The 13086-nt window shown below is 37.2% G+C and overlaps 1 protein-coding gene across 1 annotated transcript in view; it reads left to right on the forward strand.

Moving 5' to 3' along the window:
- Window positions 1-13086, forward strand: part of P3H2 (prolyl 3-hydroxylase 2) — a 149008-nt gene that overhangs the window by 114740 nt on the left and 21182 nt on the right. The window contains exons 2-7 of the mRNA XM_060639523.2: window positions 731-883; window positions 1827-2016; window positions 7268-7399; window positions 9478-9620; window positions 9956-10045; window positions 12335-12375. Coding sequence (XP_060495506.1) covers window positions 731-883; window positions 1827-2016; window positions 7268-7399; window positions 9478-9620; window positions 9956-10045; window positions 12335-12375 — 749 coding nt within the window. The remainder of the gene's footprint in view (window positions 1-730; window positions 884-1826; window positions 2017-7267; window positions 7400-9477; window positions 9621-9955; window positions 10046-12334; window positions 12376-13086) is intronic.

The following is a 13086-nucleotide window of genomic DNA, read 5'->3' on the forward strand; positions in this document are numbered from 1 at the left end:
GCTAACAAATTTGGTGGAGTGAGAGGTATATTCATTCCCATCCTCTGGAAAGTCATAGGTTTGTTTATACTCCCATTGTCAGGATGAAAGGCAAAAGGAACAAAAAGAAAAGAAGAGAAAAATACAAGATAAAAATGTCAAAAATATGAATTAGAGGTGGCACCACACTGGCAGCTTTTTGCGTGTTTTTTTTTTTTAACGTTTTTACTTATTTTTGAAACAGAGAGAGACAGAGTATGAATGGGGAGGGGCAGAGAGAGACGGAGACACAGAATCAAGGCAGATTCTAGGCTCTGAGCTGTCACCGCAGAGCCCTACGCAGGGCTCGAACTCAAAAACCGTGAGATCATGACCTGAGCTGAAGTCAGATGTTCAACTGACTGAACCATCCAGGCACCCCGGCAGCTTTCTGTTTTGATCAATTATGAAACAAACAGAAGCATAAAGATTCAATTTCCCTGAAAATGCAGATGGCTCAGCAAAGAGCAGGAAAAGAATGAACTTAGAATAGAGCATGTGTATTAATTTTCACCAAAGCCCAGATTGCCACATATCATTTTAGGAGCCCTGTTTATTACCCTCCCACTTTTCAGTATGGGGGGTTGTGTATAGTGAATATGAACTAGAACTTGGCCCTGCCACTTTAGCTGTTAGTCCTTGGGCTAGTACCGAGCTGGGTTAGAAATGTTTGTCTTCATTTGGTTCTTTTGTTTTTTTTTTCCCTCTGTAGCTTAACCAGCTGGAAAAGGCAGTGCAAGCAGCCCACACGTTTTTCATGGCCAACCCTGAGCACATGGAAATGCAGCAGAACATCGAGAATTACAGAACAATGGCCGGTGTTGAAGTACTCCAGTTGGTAGACCGAGAAGCCAAACCACATCTGGTGAGCGCTGGGGACCATTGCCCTAATCAGAAGGTGCTCCTGAGTTTCATTTGACTCAAAGCAGATTCCTGTGCATGGGGGTTTCAGGTTGAGTCTCGGTTTCCAATACAGTGATAGTTCTATATTTTCAGAGTTCTCAGATGAAATATTGTCATTATCAGGGCTGAAAAAAATTGAGAGAAAATGAAAATACCTTTAGAAAATAAGTAAGATATGATGAAAAGTAGAATGTGATATAAACATCTGTCACCCTCTCTGAACGTCAGTGCCCCCACCACCCTTTGATTTTACATATGGGAGTTGAAGCCAGTGTGAATTGTTCAGGTCATACTGTGGTTTCCCAGCTCCCAGTCCAGGTGGTTTTCCATCATACCTATACTTTTAAAATTCTGATTATTTTAAAGCTATGTAATTATTCATTTAAATGAAAGCTTACTTAAAATCACAGTAAGTTGAAGGCTTTTTTTTTTTCAACTGGAGATGTCACCATTCTCAATATGTGACCTCCAAGATAATTGAAGAATAGGGTAAGAGAAGAAGATTTTCAGAAGCCTATTATCATCACCATCATCATCATCATCATCATCATCATCATTATTATTATTAAATTGGTCCAGCCCTGGAAAGTGGATGCGTCACAGCCACCCACATCAATCTCCCTGGCCTTTGGTGCATGGCCATAGCTACATGCAGATGGGGTTAGAAAATATTGTCTTGCACGTGCTCAGGAAGAATATGAAATTGGTGACACAGCATTCAGCTTGCTGGTAACTCCCATCTCATTTACAATTACTTGAAGCCACAGAAGTTACCTTTTGTCTTCCAGTACAACCCTTCATTATTCTTCCACAGCACAAGAGCTCAGTGCCCCCTGCCCAAATGATCCTGAATCTGTCTAAATCCTGCTATTCAAGCACCCCAATATTTTTCTGCTTCTTTGCAGGAGAGTTACAGTGCAGGAGTTAAACATTATGAGGCTGATGACTTTGAGCTAGCTATCAAGTACTTTGAACAAGCTTTAAGAGAATATTTCAGTGAAGATATGGAGTGCAGAGCCCTGTGTGAGGGGCCTCAGAGATTCGAAGAGTATGAGTACTTAGGGTACAAAGCTGGCCTCTATGAAGCCATTGCAGGTAAAGCTTACTTTTCCCTTTATTTATTTCCTGATTATAGAAATACTACATGCAATCTGTAAACTATTCTAATAATACAGAAGTATATGTTGCAAAAAATGGAAGATATATTTAGCCCATCCTATCTCCAATAAATAAATCTACCTAGTTTAAATGTTGTTGACTGTGGTCCCAAACTTTTTCAGATGCATATGTAAATGTTTATGTACTTATCAATAATTATTAGTTCATTTTTTATAAAAATAAGACAATACTATGGGTACTGATTTTCAGCATATTTGTTTTTTTGTTTTATTTTATGCTTAACAAAGTAGGTGGACTTCTTCTCATGTAAGTACATGTATATCTACCTTATTGTATTTAATGGTTGTTTAATGTTCCAATATATGTGGAAAGCATAATTGACTGGTTCATTTACTGATGAATATTAAGGACGTTGAAGGTTTTCATTATTGTAAACAGTGTATTAGTGAATACTTTTGTGTAGTTTTCTTCAATTAATTAAAAGAGCATTTCATTATATATGAAAATTTAATATATTACCAAGTGGCTTTTAAAATAGGTAATATGAATTATAATTGGGGAGATTGGCCAGTTAACCATTTGTGGTGGGAAGCATATGCAAAAACACAAAAATAAATTCTATTTATGTTAATGTAAGTGTGAAAATAAAGCTATCTGATCAAAATGTGAAAGAATATTTTTATAATGGAAGGAGAAGAAAACCACTTCTCAGCATGACAAAAGACAAGAAATATGAAAAGACAGACTTTACATAAGATTTATAATACAAGAGATACAATAAATTAAGCTGAATTACAAATGACAAGGGGAAAAAGTTGCAAAATATTTAGAGGCAAATAGTTAATATTCATAATATTTGAGTAGAACCTGTAAATTATTATTATTAGTGGTAATTTATTTCTGATTTTTCGATAGTCATAATAATAAGCAACATTTATATAGCAGTTACAATGTAGAAAGCATTTTACATATTTATATATCTTTTAATCCTCTAAACAACTTCTTGTAGGTGTCTGAGGAATTTATACCTCATAGCAATGTGATTAGGGTGAAGCTAGAAATCTGGGGTGGCTGGGTTCAGCGGGTGGTTCAGCGGGTTAAGCGTCTGACCTTGATTTCTGCTCAGGTCATGATCTCATGGTTCATGGGATCAAGTCCCAAGTCAGGCTCTGCACTGACAATATGGAGCCTGCTTGGGATTCTCTCTCTCTCTCTCTCTCTCTCTCTCTCTCTCTCTGCCTCTCCCTTGCTTGTGCATGGTCTCTCTCTCTCCCTTTCTCTCTCTCTCTCAAAATAAATAAATAAACATTAACAACAAAAAAAGGTGAAGTTGGGAATCAAACCTAGGCTTATCTCACTCTAGAGCTCATATGTTTTAGGTCTTAATTGAAAAATGGGCAAAGGATAACTTATTCAATAATAAGTGTTTAACAAATATCTGTTGAGTGCATATTGTGTTCCAAGTTATAAATATATAAAAAACAATGCTCCACTTCACCAATACTTGTAGAAAGGCAAATTATGGAAGTGAGTCTGTTCTCCCTAAGTGCCAACAGTTTTCGGTCTCCACGAAAAGTACCACTCACCTAAGGAGTTCAAACCAAATCCCAAATGTTACCTTCCAATCCAACATTTCCCTTAATTGCTATTCTCTTCTGATTTGTTACCAAACTATGATTGCTAGCATAGTTACTAAACTATACTACCTCCTAATAGAATGTAAGATTCCCTAATTCTCTCCACCCCTTTTGTTGCCACTCTGGTTCAAATCAACAGTATGTTTTAACAAAGCCACTGTGATAGCCTCTCACAGTGAGGGCCTTTCTGGCCCTCATGTCCTGATGAGGTTTTACTCTGTAGGCAGACGGAACAGTCTTCTTAAAAAAATGAAAGTATGTTCACAGAACCCCCCTGCCAAAAACTCCCATTGCACTTGAAATAAAATCTGAAACCTTTAATAAGGACATTCATCCTTATTGTTGTGCAGTTGTGTATATTTTCATCCTTTCTCTTTTTCTGTCTTTGATCCACTCCTAGGTTCATTTTCACTCACAGACTTTGAAACTTGTTGTTTTCCTCTATTACTTGCCTAATGTTCTATATTGTTAATTGCTTGGTCCTCAGCACCTAAGTACACTGGCTGGCAGATAGTAGGTGCTTAGTAAATATTTTTAAACCAATGAGTGGAAGGAAAAAAGAGGGGAAGGAGGGAAGGAGGGAAGGAAGGAAGGAAGGAAGGAAGGAAGGAAGGAAGGAAGGAAGGAAGGAGGGAGGGAGGGAGGGAAGGAAGGAAGGAAGGAAGGAAGGGAGGGTGGGAGGGAGGGAAAAAGGAAGGGAGGGAGAAAAGAAGGAAATGAACTTTCCATCATCACACTGCAGATTAAAAGGATTATTCATACTCTATATTTTGAACATGTAGGTCATAAATTGTTAAGGTCTTTGAGAGGGACATTTAGGAAACATCTTTTAAAATTCAGATTAAGAAGTAGGCTGAAAATCTGGGTGCCTGGGTGGCTCAGTTGGTTAAGCGTCTGACTTCAGCTCAGGTCGTGATCTCCTGATTCCTGAGTTCAAGCCCTGTATCTAGCTCTGTGCTGACAGCCCAGGCCCTGAAGTCTGCTTCAGATTCTGAGTCTCCCTCTCTCTCTGCCCTCCGCACTTGTGCGCTCTCTGTCTCTCTCTCCCTCAAAAATAAGTAAACATTAAAAAAAGTGAAAAAAAAAAGTACACTGGAAATCAATTTGTTGGATGAACTCTTTGCCTCATTATCAGTTACTCAAAACCCAACTCAATTCACCTAAAATCAGTAAAAATATCTGAATTATTGAGGATTTTTTTCCCCAAAGGTTTTGTTTTGCTAGGCCTCTGGTAGAGTCATCTGCCTACATTTTTGTGAGCACTGTTCATTTGAATGTCAGTTTTATATGTGTTTCACATTTCAATTGTTCAGTATTTGTTTACACTTAATCTTTTATTTGGAAATCCTTTTCCTTTATTATAGTTTATTATCTTATAGTAGTGTAAGGAGGATATGTATCCTGTCTCCACCCCCACAATCTCCTCTACACCTGCCTCCATTAATAGCTACTGAAGAGCTCTCACAAATGTCCTACATCTGATTTAGGAAAATTAACTGATACTTACAGAAAAACATTTAATGATTTGCTCGAGGTCATCATAATATGTTGGTTGCTGAAAAAAAATAGAGATCTCCTAATGTAGGCTCTTAATGCTTACTACACCTATCACCAACATTACCCCCACTTCCAGTAAAGACAAGTGATTTAAAAAGGCATGGTTCCTAAAACTCAATCAAATATTGTATATTACAGAAATATGGTAAGTCTTTTAGGGAATTCGATGCATATCCAATTTATTATGAGAAGGAAATTTTAAAAAGTATTCCCATACAAGTGACTTAGATCTCAAACTTATTAAAACATAATAATTGTATAATAACATGTGATATAAAAAGGAGAAAAGAAATACAACTAATAAAATACAGCATAGCTGTATGTAAATTCTTGTCTGCTTCAAAACTGTTCTAAATTAAGACTGAAACTGGCTTTTAAAATACAGAATGTATTTAGGAAGTCAGAATATTTGAGTTTTTAGAGTTAGAAGAACTTTAAAAATTGGAGAAAAATACAAATGGCTTCTCAATGCAGTTGTTTATGACTGTGCTTGTTGAAACTCTAAAGAATATCCTTGCGTCACTCTCATTTTGTTGCTATTTATATCTTACATTGAAAAATACCTCCATTCAGATTTGGCGTTCTTGTTGGGTGTGTTTTCCACCTCTCCCTTTTGCTTGTCATTTGGAATTAGGAGGAGTGGGTATTAAAAGGTAAGAGACATGCCAATGGTCAAGTAACTAAGAACAAAACAGTTGAAGGTTGTTTGTTGTTTTCCTAAGAAATAAAACAACTATTTATTGGATTTTTATATAGCTATTTATTTATAAGATGCTAAACAAATAGAACTCATTCTTCCCCTCCCAGCCTCCAACTGTAGTTAAGAACCAGTGGGCTCTAGGGATTCTGTTTGCTGTGCCACGTTGGGTTGAGTTAGCCAGACTGTGCAAAAACTGGCGCATTTTCCTACAGACCAGAAAACACCCTTTTTGTTGTGTTCTGAGGTCCCTCTTCAAGTCATCAAGATACAAGCCAAACTCCGCCCAACAGAGAACCTTTTTGAAGGAGATATTTGTGGTAATAAAATATAAAGTCATGATGTCAGAAGGTTTTATCATCATTCTCATGAGAATCTGCTCTGCACAAGCATGAATAAACTCTCCTCTATCTGGAAAAGATTGTCTCCATCTTCATTGCAAAAATAATTGGGGCAAAATGTAGGAAATGTCTGCTTCTCTGGGACATTAGCCACTTGTGTTTCCTCAGCTCATGCTTGGATGAGATAGAGCCCAGAGCTAGAGGGAGTGTGACAACCTCTACACTGGAGAATCCTATTTGTAAGTGAGAAGGATGGGAGCAAATAAAGGGGAACAAAGAGTCAGAGTGTGTATCCAAATTCTTTAGTTTTCCTCCTTATCCTATTTTACCAGTCCCTATGGTATTAGAATTTCCAATGTTCAAGTGATAGAGCCTTTTGTAAGTGAGTGGAATAGGTTCCTGACTAATAGATGTAAATTATATATATATATATATATATATATATATATATATATATATATATGTATATAACTTGGAAAAGTTAAGGAGAAAAAGCATCTTTGCTTCTCTTCTGTACACAAACTGTGTGGCAATTACTTCCTGTCAACTGTTCCTTAGCATGACCAGGATCTGAACATCCGATCTCCACCCAGAACACTTCAGGCCACCCAGTATCCAAAGAGAGGCCCCAGAGTTATTAAACAGGAAAGATACGTCAGCAGTAGGGCATGGGTGGGGTGAGATGGCCTGTGTCACTCTCAGGAGATGTAGGGAAAAGATACACGGAAGGGGAGAGTGCAGTACAGAGAAAAGATCAGGGTCTAGAAGATTTGGAATCTACTATTAGTTACTTTAGTGATCACTGATCAGGAGGCCTTGGCAAGTCACTTACTTCCTTGGTGAAAACGATTTCTGCTCATAAAATGAAGATAATAATGAGATCACTCTAGCAGTGTGGTGAAGTGAGGAATGCCCTACATTAACTATGGCTCTGACCTTGAAGTCTGGACACTCTGGCAGACAGGAGGGACCCACCTCTTACTCTTGTCTTCCAGATCACTATATGCAGGTGCTGGTTTGTCAGCACGAATGCGTCAGGGAGCTTGCCACCCGCCCTGGCCGCCTCTCACCAATTGAGAACTTTCTTCCCCTGCATTATGACTACCTACAGTTTGCCTACTATCGAGGTAAAAGCATGGATTATCCTGAAGACCTTTGAGGGAAGGGTGTTGCTCATCATTACAGACATTGCATTTTCTTCTGTATTTCTCAGTTTACCATTGAGGCAGTGGGGATTAATGTGTTTTTGCTCTCAACTCATATCACTGCATCTCAGGCCAGTGAGAGCAGGTGAAACCACAAGTGGGCAAATGCTGTGATAATGCCCTGCAAGTTATACTAGGCTGACAGTTTACATGATTTTTAAATTGAATTTTTCTACTTAATTTTAAAAGGTCATATATTGGAGCGCCTGGGTGGCTCAGTCAGTTAAGCGTCCAACTCTTGATTTCCTCGCAAGTTCCTCTCACAGTTCTTGAGATCAGGCCCTGCGTTGGGCCCTGCTCTGACAGTGTGGAGCCTGCTTGGGATTCTCTCTGACCCTCCCCCACTTGCACTTCTCTCAAAATAAATAAGTAAACTTAAAAAAAGTCATATATTCATAGGTCCAAAGACTAAATATCATAAAAGCCTCCTTCTCTTCCTTTTTCCCGCAACCCAATTTCATGCCCTACGACCCAGTTTCTGATTTATCTCTTTGAAATACACACACACACACCAACTTATTTCCCCCTCTTATACATAGAAGGTAGCACATTATTTACACTGTTATTTACGATGCTTTCTTCACTGAATAATATATATCAGCGGTGTCTGGCCGGCTCAGTCAGTGGAACATGTGACTCTTGATCTTGGGGTTGTAGGTCTGAGCCCTCTACATTGGCTGTAGAGATTATTTATACATAAAATTAAAAAAATGTATATATACACACACACACACACACACACACACACACACACACACACATATATATATACACACACCAGATTTTAAAGCTTTTTAGTAAGTTGGGCCTATGAAATTGCCATTTGCTTAAGTTAAAAATGGTCAAATTTTGGCAATATTATATGGTTTGACCTAATTGTGTCAGTACATGGAGATCTTCCTCACTCATTTTTCTTTATAGCAGCATATCATTGTCCTATAATTTATTTTATGTGTCTCCTTATTCATGGGCATTGTGTTGTTTGTTACAGTTTTCTATTTCAATCAAGGATCAAATGAATAACATTTTATGTAAGTTATTTCACATTCACACATAAATATATATATAGGACAAATTTCTAGAAGTATAATTGCTGTGTTGAATGGTTTATTCATTTAAAATTTTGATAGATGTTGCCACATTTTCTTCCATATGGAGTACATTTTTCATTGCCCATCAATAGAATATACTGGGGAAATTTTAGATATTTCACCAATCCATTAGGTGAAATTTTTTTTATCTCTAATTAGTTTTAATTTCTATGTATCTAATTGAGAAAGAGAGACTGAGCATCTTTCCTTATGTTTAAAAGCAATCAAAAGACTTGTGGTTGCTGAAATTGGTTTTAGATATCATGTTGTCAAACTCAGTACAAACACAGAATTCACTCCCAAAAATTCTGCTCTGTTTATCTCTATTAAATGATATAAGTTGTAGCAAACATCTTCAGGTGGAAACTTTTAATAATTGATGCAAAACATCTAGCACCAAAGCAGACCAAAGATAGTACCTTTTAAACACCTGAAATCATGTCTTTCCTTTTGTCTGTGGCTATTTTTTTTTTAAATATAATTAACATATGGTGTTACATTAGTTTCAGGCATACAACCATTCTATGCATTACTCAGGGCTCATCATGATAGGTGTAGTCACCATCTGTCACCAAACAACATTATTACAATCTTATTGACTGTATTTGCTGTGCTGTACGTTTCAAGTCTGTGACTTATTTATCGTATACCTGGAAGTTTGTACCTTTTAATCCTCTTTATTTATTCCTCCCATCCCCCTCCTCACCTCCCCTCTGACAACCATCAGTTTTTTCTCTGTATTTGAGAATCTGTTTTAACTGGTGACTATTTTTGTGTGTGCTCTCCAGCCTTACCTTGTCTTCCCTCTTATTCATGTTGAATGCTGACCTCTAACAGTTTCTGGATTTCTTAAAAATCCTCTAGATGGACGTAGGCTAACTCTAATGCTGCAGCTCTCTGGCGTTTCAGTTGGCGAATATGTGAAAGCCTTGGAGTGTGCTAAAGCTTATCTTCTCCTACATCCGGATGATGAGGATGTACTAGACAATGTGGATTACTATGAGAGCCTGCTAGATGACAGCAGTGACCCAGCATCCATTGAGGCCAGAGAGGTGAGACCAATGTCCTGAGAGGAAACTGCATTCTGTGAGATGCACTGGGCAGAACTGGTAAAAATGTAGCACCGCTCTTAAAGCTATCTAGCAATTCAGTAAATGTTGTAGAATTCAGTTCTTTTGTACTTTGCTTATTAATGCCAGGAGCATATTTTTCTCATATGTGATAGCTTGTGAAAATCTGTTGAGATGGAGACTTTTTTTTGTAGCTGTGCATATTTTTTTAGCTCATATGTCACTGTCTAATGAAAAATATTTCCACTTGAACATTTATCCTATTTCTTAACTGTTATTTAAATATAAACTTTTCTTTCACTTTTTTTTCCCTCTAGGATTTGGCAATGTTCGTGAAGCGTCATAAACTGGAATCGGAACTAATAAAATCAGCTGCAGAGGGTCTGGGATTTTCATACACAGAGCCAGTAAGAGCAAAGAGGAACAAGAAAACGTTTTCTTTAGAGAACTATTTGATGGACTTCTTATTTATGATTTTATTTCCCAGCTTCAATTACTGAAAATTCCAATCTCTTGCCTTACATTGACAAAACCCAGGAAGTTGGGGGGGGGGGTGTTTATTCAATGTGTATGCTAAATGTTAAAAGACTTTAACAGATCTCCATAGCACTGAGACTCAAAGTCAAAAGCAAACTTTTCTGGGGAGAAGTGTTTTGTACCTGATGCATTTACCTCAGGATGGTTTTATTTATTGAACTCTGGATGCAACATTTTGTATTTCTCTTATACATTTTAACCATTAAAAGACTTCAATCCCTGCTGAAGAACAAAATCGATCTCCATTTTACTATTCATTGTGCTGACTTTCCTCCACTTGTCCGTGTTCGCTTCCGGTCATTCTGCATGTGAAGACACGCTTTTTGCAGAACCGGCACTGTGGTACAGAGAGATCTCTGTTCTGATTTCTATTTAAGGTTTCATAAGCAATTTCTACATGTTTATACCTTTTTAAATCATTTTTAGCTGCATATGTGGAATTGACACGCAATGAATGACGATTTTCTTGAGACTGAGCGTTTGTTTTGTTTCTGACTTTTTTTCTACCATATTTAACGCAGGAAGCATTTTTCTCTGTATTGAACTATGAATAAATTCCCAGGAGTGGGATTATTCTGCCATCAAAGGATATGAGAAGTTTTAAAGTTGTTGAAATTGCTTTTCTAAGAGAGTTTTCTCATACCTTCATTGGTCCTAGCAATTCATAAAAGTACCAGTTTACTGTGGTGCATAGGTGGCTCAGTCAGTTGAGCATCAACTCTTGATTTTGGCTCAGGTCATGATCCCAGGGGTGTGGGATCAATCCCCTTGTTGGGCTCCACACTGAACATGTAGCCTGCTTAAGATTCTCCCTCTCTCTCTTTCTCTCTCTCTCCCTCATTCTCTCTCTTTCTCTCCCTCTGCCTCTCTCTCCCTCTCGTGTCCTATCTCTCTCTTTCAATTTTTTTTTTAAGTACTAGTTTACTACAAACATCTCAGCAATGGGAAATAACATTTTAAAATCATTCATATTTCTTAGGTACAAAATGGTATATCATTGTTGTTTTAACTTGTATTCCTTTGATGACCAGCAAAAATAAATTTTTCACATATTATTATTAATTACTTTTCCTCTGATTTGAATTATCTGGGCATACCTGTTTTTTATTTGCTTACCTGTTGGTTAACTACGTATAAGTTCCTTATATAATGTACATTATCATATGTTTATAAAAAGCACTATTATGGGCTATGTGCTGACAGCTCAGAGACTGGAGCCCACTTCAGATTCTGTGTGCCCCCTGTCTGCCCCTCCCCCACTCACACTCTGTCTCTTGCATTGTCTCAAAAATAAATAAACATTTAAAAAAATTTTTTAAAGCACTATTAGTAATATATTCTATTTGTAACATATTTGTTTTTCATTTCTGTCTCTGTTATGTCAGTTTTTACTGGCACATTAAAAAAATTAGGATAATTTAAAGTATATAATAAACATTTCTTTTTTTTTCTTATTTTGAGAGAGTAAGAGAGTAAGAACAAGTCGGAGAAGGGCAGAGCGAGAGGGAGAGAGAGGAAGAGACAATCTCAAGCAGGTTCTGCATGCTGTCAGTGCAGAGCCCGACATGGGACTCGATCTCAGGAGCGGTGAGATCATGACCTGAGCCGACTTCAAGAGCCCAGCACTTAACCGACTGAGCCACTCAGGCACCCTTCTAATAAACATTTTTAACATACTTATAACCAGCCCTACTTACTATTTTCTTAAAATTTCATTCTCCGAAGAAACTTCAGAAAAAGTCATTTTATGATCCTACACAGATGATTAATCAAGCTGTACATTTCTGTGTGTTTGTTTTGTTCAAAAAACATAAGGGAGTTGGACTAAATGATCATGTAATTGTCTTCCTGACACCAAATTCCAAATAATTTCTTGGACAAAAAATATAAATGCTTAGGCTAATTCCATGCTACTTTAAAAAATCCATTGGTGCAGCATATTGTCTTTGCCAAAATAGCATCAACTTTAGCTGTTTTTTTTTTTTTTTTATTAATCTGTTTAAGTTATTTACTGGATCTTTATACAGTGTGCAAGTTTCCCAATGATTTAGGTCTTTTGTGTGTTTTAAGCGTATATTTTATTTTTGTGAGTTATGTTTTAGTGATAAAGCTACTGAAGTGGTTTTTATGTTTGTTTCTTTGTTTTTAACTTAAAACAGAATTATTGGATCCGATATGGAGGACGACAGGATGAGAATCGGTGAGTTCTTCATTCAGAACACAATCTGTTTATTTTTAATGAGGAGAAATACTTAGATTCATACTCATTATAAGGACCTTGTCTCTATGAAATAGGCAAAAATACATAATTAAAAGATTCCACACTGGGAATTAGTTCCTCAGCCTTCTGGTCCCAGCTCTTCCTGTACTTCTGTGTGACCTTGAGTGATTTATCTTCCTTCCCAGTCTTGTGTTTTTCCTCCAGTTTAAGGGGTTGGAGCAGGTGATCCCTGAAGGCGAAATATTCTGTGATTCTAAATCAGAGAAAATTGGATGCTATTTGTGATTTATTAACAGAATTGAGCTTAATTTTTTTCTTGTTAATGCTGAATTGTCTTACTGCATTTGAAAGCAAGAAGCTCAAAAAGTTTCACTGCAAGCTAAAATATTAGGTGGAGCTAATCTAACCAGAAGTGAAGGGATCTTGTTTTTCTAAATGATAGAAGTGAAAAGTCAATGTGTATGTTATGAACAGTTCAAGGAATCCTAGAACGTTGGAGTTACGTGTTTGAGATGACATGGTCTATCCTATTCATTTTCAAATTCAGAAACTGAGGTTCTGACAAGGCAAAGGACTCTCTCAGAGTGTCACTGCAAGGGACTGGCAGATTGAGATCTTCCTATTCAAAATTCTGTGGTCTTTCACTAGGCTTCAAGGCCTCAACCTCTGGGTGGCCTAAAATTATCAGAA

Source organism: Panthera onca, chromosome C2 (genome assembly GCF_046562875.1).
Source record: "Panthera onca isolate mPanOnc1 chromosome C2, mPanOnc1 haplotype 2, whole genome shotgun sequence".
NCBI classification, from domain to species: Eukaryota; Metazoa; Chordata; class Mammalia; order Carnivora; family Felidae; genus Panthera; species Panthera onca.